Raw genomic sequence first — 21348 nt, forward strand, 5'->3', positions numbered from 1 at the left:
TGTCTCTTACATAAGGGTGAATGTTACTGAAAAATGTACAGGTCACATTTCACCCCAAAATCAAGAGAACAAAGACACAAGGAAGCCTATTTTAGGAGCATTAAGATTTTTGCCATTGTGACAATTTTAATGACGATAAAACACATTTCACCTTAAACTCTCATTACCATAATGCTATATATATAGTTAACTTTTTTTTTTGCAATTACAATTATTCTGCATGGTAATTCTCATAAGATACTCATTACTGTAATATGGTAAAAAAAAATTAATTATGGTCATACAAGGATTATCCTGTTTAACGACTACAAGTACCATGATTTATAAAGACTTAACATTTTAAATGATAGATCTTTCTTTTTTAATCATTTATTTGACAGACAGAAGGTTGTTAAATATACTGCTGAAATCGAGGAACTGCCCTCCGTGGCCAAAGCTGGAAGCTGTTGCTGACCCTTTTCACGGTGTCCATAGAGTCGCCAAAAGCTGGTTTTATTTTTTGTTGTAAAGCATGTAATGCGGTCAACAGTAACACACATTTTATAAACACTACTTCCAAAGCAAACCTTAAACCTAACCGTCAGTAGAGTAAAAATTACATTTTAGAGCAAACATGCAACCTCTGAATGGCGCTCACCATTGTTGATGTTAACATGATTACTTCCTGGTTTTCATGGGACCAGAACCTTTGTCTCGGAGCAATTACTTCTTAGTGACCAGGGGCCAGTTGCACCAGCTATACAACTTAGACTAATTTTAATAATTCTGTGTACAAATATGAAGGCTGTTTACTGGATCAATATAGGTAAACGTCATATTATGCGACTACGCATCACTTTAGAGAGCTAGTCAAGTCTCTAGTGAAGTCTTGCCTTAAGAACAGGTGGAGTAACCAAATTAAGCACTGACTTAGTTACTAACTAACTAGTAGTTACTAAGACCTTAGGGTAAACTTTACGTCCCAACTTATGTGAGACCTTACACACGGTTGGTGCAACCCTACCCAGAACCTCCATCTCTGCAGCGATTACTTCCTGGTTTTCATGGGACAAGAACCCCTGTCTCAAATGTGATTACTTCCTGGTTTTATGGAACCAGAACCTGTGTCTCAGAATGCACACGATTATTACTTCCTGGTCTCGAAAGATGTTCGTGCAACACGCTATCAGCAGCACCACAGGGAAAGGTGAACATGATTGAACTGATGGTAGATTTCAGGATACATAATTATTCGAAGCAGCATGTTCATTTCCCATGTGATCATGTTGGTAAAATAAGTTTAATTGATGTGAAACACATTTTAATGGTTAATTTTTTTTAATCAAATTATAAATTCTTATTTTGTCTCAAAATCAAATAAAAGAATCCAAATGACCTGGACATGTTCTTGACAGCCTTTGTGAAATCCACCCTTATGGATGCTTTTTGAAACATATATTTTTTTTTATACTTTTGGTCAGAAAAAGAACCCTAAATTCCTCTACTTAGAAGCCTTTACAAACTGTGTCCAAACAAATTAAAGAACGTTGTGAGGAAAAATGTCCCCAAGCATTGGAATTATTCAAGCTTAATTATGAATCATTATCTATTATCAAACTCTTGTTCTGAATGGTTCAGCTGACTAATGAGGTCATAATGAGAGCCACAAGGCAAATAATTTGAATTAATCAACTAACACGACCTACAAACATCTTAACTTGCAATTCTGTCCTTCTTTCTCCCTCTCTTGCTGTCTTACACTCTTTCACACACACACTGCTCTGACGTATCTCTAACGACAGCAGTTTCATGTGCTCCAGAACGTCAGAGCTGCTCTGTAAAAATGGTGACTTTTTAGTTATTTATAAACTCTGTCTTTTTATAGAGAAACACAGACTTAAAAAAAGATGCAGAGATGGAGACAAAGAGGGAAGACAGTTGGCTGTATAATCGTAACTCCATCCCATCTCTCTCTATCCGCCATTTATTATTCATTAGCTCCTCTTTCTACATCCCTCATTCTTCACAGCCAACAAAAAAAATAGGTCAATATGGAAAGCGCTTTTTATTTGGAAACCGAGATTGCTTCTTGGATGTAGCCATCTGCTTTTAGCTTTGTTTAGTGTAAACTCTTGTGGAAACTTCTCAAAGTTGTTCCTCTCTTTTACCATCTAGGTTTATATCCTGCACAATATCACTCACATTTTTATGTCTCATAAATTAAGGATGCAGTGGATGACGTGACCCAGTAGAACTATAATCATAGTAGTACTGACATCAGCTTGTACGGCGAGATGTTCTGAATGAGTTTATGCAAGATCTTTGCATAGACGTTTTGAAAGACCCAAGGTTTTGCAACTATATGGGGTGAAGTTGGTACCCCATATAATTAAATCATTGCCAAATCTATACCATTCGTTTGTACTGATTTGTGCCACAAAAATGTATGTTTGAGCTGGTTAGGTGTTTGAGATATTAGACACATTTTTTTGGCTGTGACACGGCACTTTCCACCCCATGTGGTCCAAATTGCTCTACACCGGAGTCGTTCATTTGTGCTTCATTTGTACCAGTTTGTAACATTAAAAGAAACATCATAGTGTTTTCCTTTCTTTATATTTAACAAGAAAGCTTTTGGTAGACGTGAAATTGTGCAGGCTAAACCCCATGTCAATCACTTTCACCTGTCTCCATCGTTTGTGTTCGCTTCTATTTTTTGGATGGGATTTTTCACCCCATCAATACACCAAATGCAAAAGATATTATAATAAATTGTGTTTTAAATTATGATTTGTTTATATGCTATATGTGACATTGCTGAACAAGGCTGTACATAATGTTTATATAGGCCAATTATTAATATTTTTTCCCACAAATAAACAGCCACAGTATTCAGCTTTGAATTAGCTTTTATTCGTTTTAATTTTGCTAGAAGCTGGTGCGATCGCGTTGATGTGTTTGTGTAATTGCTAGGGCTGGGTATCGAGTTCGATACATTTTAGGCATGGACCGAATTGCCTCTAAACAATCGAGTATCAAAACATTTCTTGTTGTAAGGTACCAAATTTCAATACCTAAGGTGTTAATCTCATCAACGTCATTGATAAGCATGTAGCATGCTAGATGTGAAAATATACATTTACATTTATGCATTTGGCAGACACTTTTATCCAAAGTGACTTACAGAGCCCTTATTACAGGGACAATCCCCCGGAGCAATTTGGAGTTAAGTGCCTTGCTCAAGGACACAATGGTTGTGGCTGTGGGGATCGAACCTACAACCTTCTGCTTAACATTTCAGTGCTTTAGCCCACTACAGGTAATTATTGTAATTTTGTTAAATCCGATTTCATAAAATTGGTATCGAAAAAAGTATAGTTTAGGAACCAGCATCAAAGTCAAGATATCTGTCTCGAAATTCTTTGAACGATACCCAGCCCTAGTAATTGCAAAGGCAAATATGGTAGCTAATATTCAAAATATTTATTTGAAATGTCAGTGCATGTTAGGTGCCGTTCACATGCTGTAATGCGTTTGTTGTTGCACTAAAATTACACGCAACACCACAAAAGAGCAAAAGGTATGTGTCTCCACTCGAGACATTTAAAAACACAAACGAGCCATCAAAGAAGTCTATCTAGCATACGATTACATTTAAAGCAATTATAAAACATGCTCAATGTGAACGGCCCCTCAGTGGAAGACTGGAACTCTTTAGATAAGTTTGATCACACTTGCCTATTCTTTATTATTTGTTAATGCACATTTTTCAAATATATAAAGTCATCAAAACTAAGAAGTAACACAAAAGTATGTAAATTATGCAGTCACCAAAACAAATAAAATCATAAACATCTTATATTTGAACTTCTTCAGTGTAGCCTTTTGTCTATTCCAGCTCTGCACCACAGTTCATTTTCTCAATCAACTTCAGGTGCACCTGAGATGCTTTTAACAGCATTGAATGAGTTCATATGCTGGACACTTGTTGGCTACTTTTATTTGAAAAAATAATGTAAAATAAAAGTTTGTATAGACATCTATAATTAGGCACAATTTATTTTTGAGTACAGAAATAATCCCAATAATTTGACCATAAACCTTTAGATGAAAAGGTTTTAATACTATGAGAAACAAACTTGTCCTTTGGACTGGTTGTAAAGGCTATATTTGTTTAATATCTATATATTTTTGATACTAATTTTATTTTTTAACTTAAAAAAAAATGTATTTGATTTGTATTCTATTGTTTGGTTGTACTCGCTTTATTTGATTCCATTCTCTTTTAAGTTAAAAAGGAAAACTAGAACACAGAATTTTGAATTCTAATTTTGAATGCTTAGGTTCCAATCATTTGTTTTATTATATAATGAATTTATGTGATTTGTCTTTCATTATGAAGTGAAAACATATGATTGTGTACAAAAATCACATGGACAAAATGGCGAGAAAAGAGAAAGGCAGAGTTTTAGTGAGGAAAAAGTACATTTTGAGGGACTTCATTGAAGTCTGAGGAACATGCTTTCACTACTTTTAAAACTCAAAACACACATCCATTATTACTCAGATGCACTCAAAGACACACACACACACACACACACACACACGTCAATTTTCATTCTCGCACACAAACCCTGTCATTATCTCTGCATACACACATAATTATGAACACAACCCACATACGCATACACACATAATCTCAAGTCTGATCCTCAAAGAACACCTTGGCCATGGCATGGCCAACCTTTTGTACTTTCTTCTCTTTAGCGTCAGGGCCCATGTTGGCTCGGGCCAGACTCAGCCAGTACTTCTCAGTCCTAGTTTGATAATCTGCCAGCGTTTCTCCAGGTTTTGTTGGGGGATGGTCCACATCTGATAAATAAATAGATAAAACGTTAATAGCTGTCCAAATAATTGTTTCTGCTTCCACAATAACCCTTAAACCTTTTCATGAGTAGGGTCTAAATTCCCCTGCACTGCCCTCTAGAGAGAGTTATTTCTGCACATGACACTGCACAGCTGTGTAGATGAATATATTTTTATTTTGCATTTCTTGTCAATTAAAAAAATAAAATACTGTAGTAAACACATGAACAAATTGGCTATGTCTGATGTGCTGTACTTATTTATTTTGTTTATATATACACTGGTGGCTAAAAGTTTATAATTATGTACAGATCTTTCTGTTTCGGAAGGAAATTGGAAATTTAATTCAACAAAGTGGAATTCAACTGAAGTATAGTCAGGACATTAATGATGTAAACAACAGCACCATCTCTATTTGAATTTTTTTTTTTCCCATTTTTGTTCAAATCTAGACAGGCCCCATTTCCAGCAGCCATCACTCCAACATCTTATCCTTGAGTAATTATGCTAAATTGTTAGTTTGGTCCTAGAAAAATCACTTGCCATTATATCACAGCTGAAAGCTATTTGGTTCATTAAATGAAGCTTAGCATTGTCTTAGTGTTTGAGTTGCCACAGTATGCAATAGACTGGCATGTCTTTAGGTCAATATTAGGTCAAAAATGGCAAAAAATAAACCGTTTTCTCTAGAAACTCGTCAGTCAATCATTGTTCTGAGGAATGAAAGCTATACAATGCTTGGAATTGCCAAAAAACTGAAGATTTCATATAAAGGTGTACACAACAGTCTTAAAAGACAAAGGACAACTGGCTCTTACAAGGACAGAAAGAGATGTGGAAGGCCAGATGAACAACTAAACAAGAGGATAAGTACATCAGAGTCTCTAGTTTGAGAAATAGACGCCTCACATGTCCTCAGCTGACAGCTTCATTGAATTCTACCCGCTCAACACCAGTTTCATGTACAACAGTAAAGAGAAGACTCAGGGGTGCAGGCCTTATGGGAAGAATTGCAAAGAAAAAGCCACTTTTGTAATAGAAAAAACTAATAGAAAAGTTTAGAATGGGCAAATACAGACATTGGAGAACAGATCATTGGAAGATTGTTATGGATCTTAACCCCATTGAGCTTTTGTGGGATCATCTAGACTGTAAGGTGTGTGAGAAGACAGCCACATCTATGGCAAGTGCCACAGGAAGCGTGCGGTGAAATGTCACCTGAGTATCTGCACAAACTGGCAGCTAGAATGCCAAGGATCTGCAAAGCCATCACTGCTGCATGTGGAGGATTTTTTTATGAGAACTCTTTGTAGTTTAATAAGTTCTGAAATTTTTTTTCAGATGTAATTTTCACATTATTAATATCCTGACTATACGTTGTGATCAGTTGAATTCCACTTTGTTGAATTAAAGTACCAATTTATTTTCATAAGAGCAAAATCTGTACATCATTCAAAGATTTTGGCTGCCAGTGTAGATATAAAATAATAAAATCAAATACAAATTTGATATGCACTGATTGACATTTCAGACATTGTGTGTGTGTTTGTGTGTATACAGGTTTGGTTATACTTGAGTGCCAATTTTTTTTTTTAATATGCTCACTACTATAGTGAAACTGGTAGAAAACAAACTATTGAGGACATTTTAGGTGGTCCTCACTAGTAAACAGGCCCATAAATCAGCCAAGTCATGTTTAGCTTTAAATCTAAATATATGCACAGGTTTCAGAGAGGGTTAGGTTTAAAGGTAGGATTAGGGAATGGAATATATCTTTAGCCTGCTTTGAAATCAATGGAAGTCTATGAGATGTCCTCACTTACATAGTGAAAAAAATGTTGACGTGATGGCTCCGCATATACAAGATGTGAACTGTTATTGTGGTACTTTGGTGACAATTTGGCTGTTTGTTACATAAAATAAACCTATTATGGGCTTGAAAAGACCAGTGTAGCGGTTTGTGTGATGAATGTAAACCACTACTTATGTAAACAATAGCAGCATGCATCACAGTAAGATCACATTTGATGTATTGACTGCGTATAAGAGCTGTAAACTTTCATCATGGTACTTTGATGAGGAGTTAGATGTATATGTATAAAATAAACATATCCTGTGCTTCAAAAGACTGTAGGAGTAACTGTTTGAGCAAATATAAACTACAGCCGCATGACCAGCATAGCCTGTGTCGTCACGAAACAGACTTAAATCTGGCAGATTGTGACGTAACTGGCTGTTGCAGAAACACGTGTGTGAGATATGAAAGGGTTAAAAAAAAAAAAAAAAAAAGCATCTTCCCTTAAAAGAAGAAATCAAATATTTTAAATGACACAGAACAATTTATACTGGTTAGCATAGTAGGTAGGCTATATTAAGAAAAAACATTTTATTACAATAAAACAGTTTTGGTACTGTGTTGGGTCACCATCTGATGTCTAATATAAAATCTGGGTGCTGAAGCAAAGCCAGTGGAGAACAAAAATCAATAAGGTCCAATCAATAAGCAAAGTCTTTTTGTTTAGCCTGCTGGTTAGATCGTGAGGCAGCCACATGCTAAACAATCAGTGACGTTATTACAACTGACAAGCGAAACAGGCATTTAACAATAATGAATTTAAGCGAGAAGGACCCCAAAGCAAAACACACAGCTCTGGTTGTCAAAGAGAATCAGTGAATGTTGACCTGGGTCTTGTCAACTAAATCTTTGTCATCTGTCATGTCTATCATCATGCACCTGATACAGATCATGGCTTTGATCATCAACCATTATAGTAGCACAGGTGTGGAGAGTAAAGAAATATGTAAAAGAAGTGATCTGCTGGGTGAGCTTTGTTAAAGTGTTCAGAATTTTTTGGAATGTGAAAGCAGTTGTGAAACATAGGGCTGTAAATCGCTAACAATTTGTAATGTAATTAATTACATGGTGTCCCGATTAATTAATCGCATTTAATCACATATACAAATAATTGCTGAGAAAGCCCCTCATATAACAATAATTCAATATATAACAATGAAATAATTATACAGTGTTATCATATATATATATATATATATATAAAAATAAAGCATATTCAGATAATTAAAATGCCTTACAAGTTTAATACTTAGATTAAACTTGGCCTTGAAGATCCCTTAGTTCGAATTTGCGCTCCATCAAGTGTTTTGAATGCAGGAATGCAAAACATGTTTGTGTTGTGCTGCCTGCTGAACAGTTGTTTTGTTCACTGTATAAACTGCGTGTTGCCCATACAGCTGAAGTTTCACTTACTACCCTCTGGAGTAAATAGGTGGTACTACAAGCTTGCATTTCTCAGGACTCTTCCTGTGTATGGTCTGAGGGCATTGCGATTAATAACGATTATTATTTATATATATATATATATATATAGAGAGAGAGAGAGAGAGAGAACATTTTAAACAATTAAAATGTGAAAATACTGAAAGATTTCAAAAAATTATATTAAAGTTAGTTAAAATGTGAAAATCTTGACAAATGAAAGAATTAAAACAGCTTAAATTTGAAAGTATTAAAACATACTCGCTGTTTTAATACTTTTCGTTGTTGTGAAACTGTATGAATAAAAATAGTGGACAGTGCAGTAATTTTTACCTTCATCTTCGCTCCCTTCCTCGGATTCCTCCTCTTCCTCGCCCTCCTCCTCATTATCTCCCCCCTTTGCCTCCTCTCCCACATCTTCATCTTCATCCTCTGATTCTGATTCTTCTAGCCACTCCTGTGTCTCTGTAACAACAGTGATTTATGGTAAATTCAACTTTCAGACAATCAGCAGCTGGTAAAACCAGCATTTAAAACAAAGAGCCTCTTAAAAACAGAATTATTGGCATTTTGTATTTTTCCTCATGTAAATCGGCATAAGTTTCCATCATATACCAAGACTTAAATCACATACTTAAATTGTTTGCTGATTATTTAAATTGTTTTAGATAAATTAGGCCTAATCTAAAAAAAAAAAAAAGAAGAAAGTCAGATCACATCATTGTAGTATGAGATTTTGTACTCTAAAATGAATCTAAATTTCATTTTAAATGTAATTTCCTTTTAAAATATTGTTGTGCATGTTTTTCATGGGAAAATAAATCAGACTAAGTATGAATAGGCCTTCAGCCCTGGATTAGATTTTTTTAATATAGTTTAGATCGGTGTCTTGTTAAAAGCATAGTTCACTCAAAAATGAAAATTCTCTAATTTTCTCACCCTCACGCCATCCCACTGTTCACTTCCGGTTACTCTCCAATGCACGATTGTGAGAGGACCGAGTACACGCAGCCTCTCGTGTGACGTAGTTTTGCAGCACTACAATTATAGTGAAAAGGACTTAAATATTGATCTGTTTCTCACCCAAAGTGATCGAATTGCTTTATAAGACATTCAATAACCACTGGAGTCGTATTGATTACTTTACAATGATTGTCTGTGCTATTTGGATTTTTAAAGAGTTGATCACCATCCACTTGCATTGTATGGACCTACAAAGCTGAGATATTCTTCTAAAAATCTTCATTTGTGGAAGAAAGAAAGTCATACACATCTGGGATGGCATGAGGGTGAGTAAATGAGAGAATTTAAATTTTTGGGTGAACAATTCCTTTACATGCTTTTAGTGTTTTTCTTTCAATGCGCTGCTCTAGCCAAGTGAAACATTATCTTTACTTACTGGGGTCCATTTCCACTAGAACCTCCCATTGGTCCATCTTATGTAGGTCCAGACTGTAGAGATCACTGAGGGTGAACTGACGATCTCCCACCTCAAACATTCCTCCGTACAAATACAACTTGCCGTGCTTTACTGTTGCCATGGCGCTGGAGCGAGGACAAGGCTCCACCAAGGGAGCCATTGCAGCCGCCGCCTCCTCTTCATCTTCTTCGTCCTCCTCTTCACTTTCCTCCGCTGCCTGTGCAGATGGAATCACCTCCTTGATGGTCATAACCGTTCCATCTTCTGCAACAATCTCTTTAATAATCTCCGTGGGGCCCATGGCTTTCGCGTTTTCTTCCTCTGTTTGATTTGTCTGTTCTCCCTGATCTCCTGCCTTCTTCCCTCGACGACTCTTTTTCTTGTCTGACTTGTTGCCCTGCCAAGGAAAAACAATTTACACAGCTTGTTAGTCTTAAAAAAAAGGTTAGCTTTAAATGTATTTGTGGCCTTTTTGACACTTTAATTTGTTGCCCAAACACTAGGCCACAGCTCTTAAAAAGTATGAATGTAAAATATATGATATGACCCCTTTAAGATCCTGAGAACAAAGCTGTAACAAGTCGATTGAAAATAATCCTAAAGGTGGTAAGTGTATTATTAACGTTAATTTCAAAGTAAAATCTCATGCCAACCTTAAGCTGGGCGGGAAACCAGCGGTTTTTATTGATATCAAAAAAGTAAAGGTCATTAAAGAAGTCTCCTTCCAGAGATTCCTCTTCCTCCTCATCACAGACGCCACCAAAGAGGAGCGCACGGCCCCCGGGCCCCACCGCCAGAGAGAAACCGGAGCGAGGAGGGGGCTTCACTCCTGAGGGGTTCACTCGAGTCCACGTCCACTTCTCTGCAGGACAGGACGAAACAGTGGAGGACAGGACAATAGGCATCAGTAAGTCATCAAAAAATTACGAGCTGTCAAGCAGCCTAATTGGTTTCTGGACATAAAAAGAATGAAAAAAAAGGGCAGAGAAAAGAGAATGTCCAAAACAGAAAAAGAGAGTCAGAGGGGAGAGATAAAGGAGAGACATACAGGGAGGAGAGAGAGAAAGATTTCTGTACAAAACCTAGTGAGCTAACAAACAAAGGCATATAGTTCACCAACGACAACTCTGTCATTATTAACTTATCCTCATAAACCTGTATGACTTACTTACTTCTGCACAACTAAGACTTTAAAACCAAGAAGAAGCCTCTGCAAACCAGTCGCTTTGGCAGTTGACAGAACAAATGTGCAAGTGGTAAGTAGTAATCTTACAATGGCTAGTGCCTACTTGCCTGCTTTTCAGTAAGGACTAGGGCTGGGCAATATGGCTACAAAAAATATACATCTCGCTAATTACTTATTTGTTCTGATATGACACAAAAGTGATAATTTTTTTGTTAATTCGAGGAACCATCATTTCATCCAAACAGCCATTGTAGCCAAGTAGACTCAATAATTTAAAGGCATTGAATAACAATTTATTTAAAAATAATGAAAGCATGTTTCCCATTTATTATTCACTAAATGAGCATGAGGAAGAATTAACTTAATTTTCCTTGATATGCATGTTTATATTTTTATTTATATTTTATTACAATGATTCAAAGTAGCTTAATAAAAAGCATTGTTTTTTTCCTAAAATATTATTGTGAATGGACAAGGTGTGCAAAACCCTGGTTGAACATTGCATAATACGAAATTATTATTATGGGACCCAGTCAATCTTATTTTATTATAATACAATACTGAATCATCATTACTGTTTTTGAGGATTAGATTTGTTTTATTTACAAGTAATATATTTTCTATTCAGAGGTGTAGTGGTAAAAAAAGAGGTGGGTAAACTATAAATTCTGGTGGACCACGACGTGGTCACCCGGTAAGGTGGGCCACTGCCTACCGGTGTATGTGTATCCTGATGACATTGCTATAGACTATCATTTGATGATACTAGCAAGGGTATCACTGGTTGTTCCCTCATCATAGGTCACACAATCACTATTCAATTCATACATTAATCTAAGTTCTTGTTAAAGAGACCCAAGAAGGAATAATATGGTTGAAATCTATAAAGTTTACTAAATGACAAAACAGAGAGAACAAAAATATTTAAGAGAGATAGAGAGGGAGGCTTATATCCAGGGCTTCCAATGCAATGCACTTGTACATAATGATTAGGGAGTTGGGATTATTTTCATAGTCGATTAATCTGTTGAATATTTTCTCGATTAATCAATTAGTTGTTTGGTCTATAATATGTCAGAACAATGTGGATCAGTGTTTCCCAAAAGCCCAGGAGGATGACGTCCTCAAATGTCTCGTTTTGTCCACAACTCAAAGATATTCAGTTTACTGTCACAGAGGAGAGAAGACACTAGAACACATTCACATTTAATTTTTGCCCGCCACAATATCAACGCTGACTGCCACACATTGATTTTCGATTAATTTTTTATTTTTTACTAAGCCTATTTAAAATCGTATTTGATTGCAGAGAGCCGTAGCGCATTCGCGCAGCACTAGGCTACCTACCTCTCGCTCGTCCCTCTCTCTCTCTCTCTCTCTCTCTCTCTCTCTCACCCGTACCTCTCGCGCGCTCTCTCCGTCATGGAACACCGCTGCATAAATCTGTCCAACACAGCACTGTCAGTTATTACTTATTAGCCAGCATGCAAGGAGCCTAGCTAATAAGGAGAGCTAAGTTATTGTTAGAATACAGCTGGATTTTTGAGGTCAGCACGCTGTATATAGCTGGTAGTAGTCAATATCGATGCACGCGCATGGGAAACACTGGCAGCAGCGCATTATGAAAGACTTCGTCTTAGGTTTAACAACCTATGAAACTAATAATGAACAATATAAAACTAAAACGACATAAGCTTAATTTAAAATGGCTTAGGAACTCTCTATTTAGAGGTGGATAAACGCAATTTAGAGGTGGATAAACCCACTTTGGAGGTGGGTAAACGCTATTTCCGAATTTTGGGAGGTGCGTAAACGGCGTTTACGTGCGTTTAGCCTCCACTACATCCCTGTTTCTATTCTATTTACCTCACCTTCACCTTAGGCTTTTATTTTTACCCAGCACAGGTAAGGACTACTTGGCAAACGTTAAATCACCTAATAAATATTTATGAGCCAAGCTTAGCCACTTTTCAAAACTGTTTTGATGCCACTGGTTAGGGGGCTGCCCTAACTCGGCAGCATATATTTTACGTTTAATCTTTTTTCTATACAATGAAAGTGAATGGTGACTGAGGCTAAAATTCTGCCTAACATCTGTTTATGTCCCAAAGAAGAAAGAAAGTCATACAGGTTTGGAACGGCATGAATAAAAGGGTGAATAAAAGATTATAGAATTTTAATTTTGAGTGAACTGTCCCTTTCAAATGCTGTGGGCAGCTCACAAGGCTTTGGCACTGAGCTAGAGACAGATAGAATGAGCCAGCGGTAAACAAACGATCACCGCGGTGGCTCTAATGACAGTACCTTGGTCCTCTTTGCCCTCCCTCCTCAGCAGGAACATGTCAGAATGGATTGTTCCTTTATCCACATCCTTCTTTGCTCTCTGGAAGAGAAAAGCAGCCATTACCACCTACAATTGTTTACTCTCATGGGTTTACACAAGAACAGGCTCCTGGAAATGACACAATACCTTGCATACCGTTTAAGACAGTTACAATTAACACTTACACAGTCAGACTAAATGTAACATTGCTTACCTAACAATGGATAAGTGCTGGTCATAATTATACTGATTGTAAATTAAACATATGTTGATATTCAGAGGGAAGATATTCAATATAGCATTTTAAGATGAGCTAAATGTACTGCATGGTCTAATTAAAATGCTGAGGTTGTACATATTTTCTTACTGATATAAAACAGATAATTATGGCTCAAAATTATATATATATATATATACACTTGTAACGGCATAATAATTGTACTCTATAATTAAGCGCCAAGTTGCTTGGTAATACCTTGTTTTGTTATAACAGCCTGTTGTGGCTTATTGCTTCATTTTGCAGAGGATTACCAACCTTTGTAAATTCCCCTGAACATCAGTTTATTATCAAAAGGAATATCCAGCATCAAACAGAATTTAAGCCTACATGTGTTGATTGCTACAGAAAGTAATTTCAATTTTTGCAGTTTGTAAAAACATGCAGAGTAATGCCTTCACAATGGATGTCTATAGGGCTGATGTAACAGTGTATGAAATAAGAAATGCAAAGCTTTTAATAACAAAAAAAAAACATTTTTAAAGGAATCATTTAATACTAAATGTATATTATTTGCTCTGTTAAGTTGTCTAAATCGTCTCTATTGTTTTTAATAGATTAAGTCTAAAGTGAAATCGTGCTACATTTCATAGAAAGTTCTGAAATACAGTTAAAAGCCAAACACGTACAGATTTGGAGTATCCACCGTAGATGATGACCCCGTTGCCATCAGGGGTGGGGGTCATCTGACAGGCTGAGCGGGGACAGGGACCCATACCCGATGGCTGGATACGACTCCAGGTAAATGTGTCCAGATTAAAAGCGTGGACATCATTGTAATAGATATAATCCCTGGAGAGTGGCAAACATACATTATCATATATTAAATACATGATGCTGATTGTAATCATTACGAATATTGCAATTCATTTTAATACTTTGAAATTTGTCTTGTCTAATAAATACATATATTCTTTGAACATTTTACATGTTGAGTGGTTAAATTGGACCATGTAATAACAATAAACGACTGACAGACAATCAGACAGTATTAAAAGGATAGTTCACCCAAAAAATAAAAATTGTAATTTACTCGCCGTCATGTAGTTCCAAACCTATATTACTTTCTTCCGTGAAACACAAAAGAAGAAGCAGAATGACAGCCTCTGTCACCATTCACCTTCACTGTGTAGTACAGAAAAAGGTGCAATGAAAGTGAATGGTGACTGAACCTAACTTACTGTCTGACATCTTTTTTGTTCAATTGAATAAACAGAAATACAGTTTTGGAACAACATGAGTGAATACATCATGACAGACTTTTCATATTTGGTTGAAATATCCCTTTAATATTCTTATACATCTTATTTTCTTATGTTTTGATCTGTACCCAGGAGTGTAGGTCTATTTCAGCAATATTACTGATTGTAATATTGACAATTTTATGTTTTCTGGAAGTACCCCTGTCAGTACCTGGTGCTTTCATGAAAGCCTCCAAACACAAGAAGCTGTCTCTTACTCTGGACCATGCGATGTCCACTCCTGCCAGATGGAGCACCAGGAGCTCTGTGAGGACAAAACTGGCATATTTCAACACTGATCAACTGCACAACGTGCCAAAAGTCAATCCTGTTAGCTGAGACCTCTAACAGTGGCCACAGGTCTAACAGTCCTGGCTGACATTCAATGAAGAGCAAAGACAATTAGACTTTTAATTCATCCAGCTGAATAGAGTTTACATGGAGAGGTTGTGGTCTAATAATGAAAAAAGTGCATTAGAGTGCAAGATTTAAAGACAACATGAAACTGCAAATTGTCAAAACTTATTTTCAGCAAAAATGTAAAGGTAGGGTGGGACTTGATTTTATCTACCAGATCATAATTTGATTTCAAAAGCAATTAAAGTTATTAAAATTTGATGGAAGATTACAAAAACTTTTTTCTTTAGAATAACGTGTACTTATGAATCGTGCACAAAAGTTGACATTTACAAAGTACCATATAAAACAATCATTCTGGCCATTGTACTTTGATATATACTATGATAGCCAATGATTACTATATCCATGTACTATAAAGTGAAGTTCTAAATTGTCATTTTACAGGTAAAAATCTTTTTTCTCTTTGCATCAAATTAAATGAAGATGAGAATAAAAATATATAAAAAGTACTGTACCTATGAAGAAGAATATGAAAATATTTCAGTTTAAACTAGAACTATATGTTCACCGAAGTATACAGAGCAAATATATATATATATATATATATACACACACACACAGTATAATGAAGGTAATGAAGTGGCACAAAGATCAATTTTCTATTTTCCTGAGAAATAGGTAATTGTTTCAAAAGCAAGTCAGTTTTCAGTATAAAGTCCAAATGCAGTACCAGCAGGTGGTAATAAATTTCATGTCCAAACTCTTAAAACATAGTGGAACATCAAATGATGTCCCTGATGATCAAAGTTATAGCCTTCTTATGAAACAAAAATGTATATAGGTCATGGTTTATTTTTCAATTATTATTATGATATTACAATTGTATTTATGATCTAATTTGTATTGAAATGTTTCCACCTGATGTCACTGAGTGTCTGGTCATGATATAAGATTGCCTTTTCTTTCATTTGGAATACATCACTAAATATTGCTCAGTCCTCAGTGCGTTTTCAAAAACAAAACAACTCACTTGATTTGTTCCCAAGTGCGTGTTCCCAGGTGAAGCACCCACAGATCTTTGTAGTGATAGAACTGCTCACCATCAGGGGAGGCAAATTCCCCACCAAACACCCATACCTGTCCTCCGCCCTGGGGAACCACCACTGCCTACAAGGAGATGATGATAGAAAGAGCAATTCGAAAAAGATTTGATAGTTAGATATGATGTAATTACAGTCTGCCCCCTGGTGGTTAAATCTAATACTGTATCACAGTTAGCCTGACCATCTGGTATTGGCAAAACACACAAATATAACTAAAAACTCATTTCAAGAAGTGTATATATGATGTATATATGATGACCAAAATTATTATTTAGATTTTTAAAGAAAGTAAAGGATGCACCTGTTGAGCACAACGTCTTGGAGGAGGGTTTGGGACATCTGCCTTCACCCAGGTGCTCTTTTTAATGTTGTAGAAGTACAGCTCATTGTACAGAAATGTCTGGAAAAATGAAAATATTTAATTGAGATTAATGTCAATGATGTTGGGAAGCACATTGTGTGCGATTGTTTTTATTTGATTTGATACTTCAATACGTAATTCAAAACGTAAGTGCAGGACACGCAAGGTTTGATGGGCACTTTTCAAGGCCAATGGAGATACTTGTTAAATACATCTTTTCATTGGCATTTCGATGCACAATTCAAACAGTATCAAGAGGTAATTCAGCACATTCCGACAGCTGCAGGGTCAGGCTGGCCCCAGATGCAGTGGGCGCTCCGCTTTTGTTGGGGGAGGCACAGCTCATGGCTCAACAGCAACTGCCAGTGGCTAACCTGCAAGAGTACCTGAACCTGAATAAGGCCATCCTACAGCGGGTTGGTCAGAACCCAGAGCAACATTGGCAGCGCTTTCACATTGAACCATAAAAACATAATTAAATAAGTAGTTCATATGACTCGTGCATTTTATTTAAAGACACTTGAAGATGTGCGATAGCACTGTGAATCACAAAAGGCTGTGTTTAATAAGTAAATATATAAAATGCACGTGCAGCTCCAGCGCATCAGTGAATAGCGCTGCTCTGTTTACGCACAAGCTCGTGGTTATTTTTAGCCTTCACGCGGTGCGCAATATTTAAACGCTACAAATTATAATAATATTTAAGTTGAATGGGTTCAAAAAATAACTGTGAATGAAAAGTAAGCTGATATCTTACAACAAAATCCTTTAAAGTCCAGATACAAGTTGAAAATTTTTGCAATAATAAATAAAAAAAAAAGCTTATTTTCTAATGATGTCTTAAACTGGAATTACTGTTCATTTTGCTGCTACATTATCTAGTATACTAGTTAATTATAAAGTGTTTGATACTTGCATATGAAAGAGGTCTCCCATTTAGTTCCACACAATAATGTAAAGATATTCTAAACTGATTATGCAAAAAAACAACATTTGTATCGGATCGGGATTGGCCAATACGGAGATTTCCGATTTCAGAAACGGAAAAGAAAAACTGGTATCGGTGCATCCCTAATCCGTACATTTCTATTTTAAATTATTGGTTGTATCGAGTGACACAGTGTGCGGCATGCCGTGAATGTCAGCTGGTGAATCAACCGGCCACGCCAAGTGCACCTTTGTGCCCGCTTTTTTTACAAATTTTCCCCTTCAAAAGAACTGGTATGGACCTCATTGGGCCATTTGAGGGGACGGCACACAGCCATCGCTTTGTGTTGGTTCTGGTGGACTATGCAACGTGATATCCGAAAGCAGTGCCCCTATGCAACATATCAACACGTAGACTTGCGGAGGCACTCTTCAGAATAATCTCCTGACTGGGGATTCTAATAGAAATCCTCACTGATCACTACTTTTGCGTCACGTACACTACGCGACCTGTACAAATTATTAGGTATTAAAAAAATTCATACAAACGTGTATCACTTGTAAACGGACAGCTTGGTTGAATGGTTTAATCAAACCTTAAAAGAATATGACTCTTAAGTTCATGTACAAAGATGCTTGGAATTGGGATAAGTCGGGGAAGTAAATTATGAAGTAATGCATACGGATAGAGGTGAAGCCCGTAAGTTTTACCACCTTAACCTCCTAAAACTATGGAAAGAGGTACCCGTAACTTTGGCAATGGTGGTCCCGGAGAGGGAGGAGCTCAGTCCAGAGGGGAGTTTAAAAATTAACAATCGAGACACCCCATATCCCTGTGGAGACCACCTTTCATCGTCCCAAATTGCAAAGGTTGCCAGGTGGCAAGGAGAATTCTCTGATTGTGTTCTCACCTCTTCCAGTGCCATATCGATACATTCCCAGGGGTAGTGGTACGCAGTCGCCCCTACCATTTACCCTAATGCAAAAAAAAGTAGTGCGGGAGGAATTGAAGGCTATGCTTGACATGGGAGTAATAGAAGAATCTGACAGTGACTGGGCCAGTCTGGTAGTCTTGGTCCCTAACAGTGATGGCTCGGTCCATTTTTGTGCGGATTATAGAAAAGTGAATGCGGTGCCAAAATTGTATGCATACCCAATGCCCCGTATTGACTAACTGCTCGATTGGTTGTGTGCAGCTCCCTTGACTCCCATGTCCCGAGAAAAAATGGGCACGGAGGTGGGGGTATGTGGAGGCGAGGGCGTGGCCGAGCACAGTGCTGTGGAGCGCGAAGCAGGGGAGATGAATGCAAAATGATTGCTGCCAGTCCTTAACACCTGTCTTGTGTTTCAGTGAGGAATGATTGGGGCTTTCAAGGAGAGGAGACAGCAGCAGTCGGGAAAGAGAGCCCAGCTGAGAAGCTGTTCATGTGTGTTGGCAGATGCTGTGCACCTATTTGAGACTGAAATAAAAGCTGCATCGTTCCGCTGTTATGCATGTGAGTTTTTGTTTATTTACTAAAGCAACTGTCATTCCTGAGTGGAATCGCTCCTCATTCCTTTAACTGTTCACAGACAGTAGGCCTACAAGTACATTGACCTCGTATATGTCAAAAGATCAAGGGAAATTGTATTCCTCATGTCATGGCCTCTTTAATATGGTACCACAAACATGTTGACAATATTTCTTGTTATGGACAATAACTTAAGTAACTATGTGTTTTACCCAGAAACCATGGCTACTTTTTAATTTATTTAAAGTTTTGAAAGAGAGATCACTTTTGATTCTTTGCTATTACCTCAGTTTTTAACAGACGTATAACACTTTGTCTTATTAACTAACTGGAAGACAACTTTGCAGATATATGCCATGAAGCAGCTACCTTCTTCCCATTGAAGAATTCCCCTCCAAACAAAATCAACTCGTCTTTTTCGGGATGCGTGCACAGAGACGCGTTAAGCCTGTGGAGACAGAATGAGCTGTCAATCAAATGTCAGGGTCACTTTACTAGCATCTGTCCACAACATGAACGCGTACCTGGGCGACGGAGGGGCGCATGCTGTCTCGAACACCTGCGTCTTCTTGGCGTCTAGAGACTCAAATTCAGCGATTAAAGCCTCTAAATCCTCCTGTTTCAATAAGATACAAAATAACAACAACATTTCAGTCTCATTTACTGGCTTTGTGGTGATAATGTTGTTTTTTTTAAGGTCTGTTTAACCTGTGAAGTTACTCACCTCCTCTCTTTTTGATCTTTTTGACACTTTCTTCTCCATTTTGGCAGCAGTTTTCTCTGCTCCTTTCACTTTCTTTTCTTTTTTGCCCTTTTTACCCATCTTGGTTATTTTAAACAGCGTACTTTTACCTCAATGCTTCAGAATTTACAACCGCATGGAGATTTAAATGAACTACAAGACACACGTAACACGAGCTTCCGCCAACAACATTCTTCTCAGTGGTTCGTTTTCAGCGTTCATGCTCTACATCGCCACCTGCTGAATTGGTTGAATGGCTGTGCATTGCAAAAAAAATAAAAACTGTGCGATTTATTCTTCTCAATGGTTCGTTTTTAGCATTCATGCTCTACAGCGCCATTTGCTGAATTGGATGAATGGCTGTGCACTGCAAAAAAAAAAAAAATAAACTGTACGGGTAATGTAATGAGTAGTTGATAGAATTTTGGTTTATATAAAACTACAAATATTAAAATATGTTACTAAGCACATATAATCAGGAAATTGCCAATTTGTATGCATGAAATGCAGGTTAATTTAATTTAAAATGGCACAAAATTCGCTTTTCTCTTGAATTTTCCCATCTAGAACACGGACCCAGGGACACAACCCAGAATAAAACAGCTAGATTTCTAACTAGAGCGTTCTGATATCTTTCATGAAAACATAATCTAAAAACTCTAATTAAATTATACAATTATCATCGTAACATTTGTTATTGTTCATTCAAAAAGTTGGAAAATTCTACATGTTATACAGCTTCTCCATTACCCCATGCAGTACCTTTATGGACCCCCAGGGGTCAACAGAGCCCGAATGGAAAATCCTCGAGTTGTTGTTTTTTTTGGTTTTGTTTTTTTCAATGCCTGATAAATAAAAACGTAAGCTATAAATAAATAACTTATAAAATAATCTTAATTATAACTTATAAAATTATTAATTTTATACAGACAAAATAGGCACATAAAAATATAAACAATTATACTCTAGTATCCAGATCTCAGAGCCAGAAAAATTCATATAAATGTCAAATCATGTATTAACTCTACATTCCATGTGGAATGCGTTAACAGGGTGAACTGATAAGGTCCACCCAACGAATTCCAATTCGTTTACCATGGGAACACTCCCACAAGCCATGACTCACATGAAGCTCTGACACCCTCCTCATAACTGTGAGACTAAGCAACATGCATGTCTCGTGCTGTTAGTGCAAAATTTGCTTTGCACACCACTCCTTGTTATGACAATTTTGAAGGTAATAATTATGTGATATATATATTGAACCATTGTTGAATGTCATGCAGTATAATATGCTTGGCATCACTCTATCTAAAGGACAGTGCACAGGTGCCAGTTTTACATGTCACTTGTGAAACCGCAGGAAATTAAATTGCTCTAAATCTGTGAGAAATATCCTCTTGCACTGTCAACACCTAGTAGTAGAGGCAGTATCCTTATCGGATGGGCACTTATTTTCATTTGTCAGCACTCTGTGTGTGTGTCAGCGAGAGAGACTGTATAAAGTGTCATGCAGTATTTTTTTACACACCTTGGAAACAATAGGCCTCACAAAGTAAAGTCCAGGTGAAAAATGAGACATTGAAAACAAACTTTCAAAAACAAACCGAGATACTTGATATATCTCTCCGAAATGAGTTCTTACCTGTGAAATAGTGCATTTGGTAATGTTTGTGATCAGTTTTGGATCAGTATTGTCCCTCTTGAAAGGTGATGTGTTTCTTGCCACAGTCACCTTCGGCTTGCTATACATAATTTACAGTTACACAATGTGA

At 36.9% G+C, this 21348-nt stretch overlaps 1 protein-coding gene across 1 annotated transcript; it reads right to left on the reverse strand.

Annotated features, from left to right (window-relative positions):
• Positions 1 to 4295: 4295 nt before the first annotated feature.
• klhdc4 (kelch domain containing 4) lies at positions 4296 to 19774 on the reverse strand. Its single transcript, XM_052122569.1, has 12 exons — positions 19556 to 19774; positions 19356 to 19447; positions 19201 to 19279; positions 16334 to 16432; positions 15960 to 16096; positions 14742 to 14834; positions 13958 to 14120; positions 13033 to 13111; positions 10196 to 10404; positions 9522 to 9939; positions 8456 to 8587; positions 4296 to 4851 (listed from the first exon to the last, which is right to left on the reverse strand). Exons 1-12 carry the CDS (start codon positions 19652 to 19654, stop codon positions 4679 to 4681), a joined length of 1773 nt encoding a protein of 590 aa, XP_051978529.1. The 5' UTR covers positions 19655 to 19774; the 3' UTR covers positions 4296 to 4678.
• Between the last annotated feature and the right edge of the window lie 1574 nt (positions 19775 to 21348).

This window comes from Xyrauchen texanus, chromosome 49, assembly GCF_025860055.1.
Source record: "Xyrauchen texanus isolate HMW12.3.18 chromosome 49, RBS_HiC_50CHRs, whole genome shotgun sequence".
Taxonomy (NCBI): domain Eukaryota; kingdom Metazoa; phylum Chordata; class Actinopteri; order Cypriniformes; family Catostomidae; genus Xyrauchen; species Xyrauchen texanus.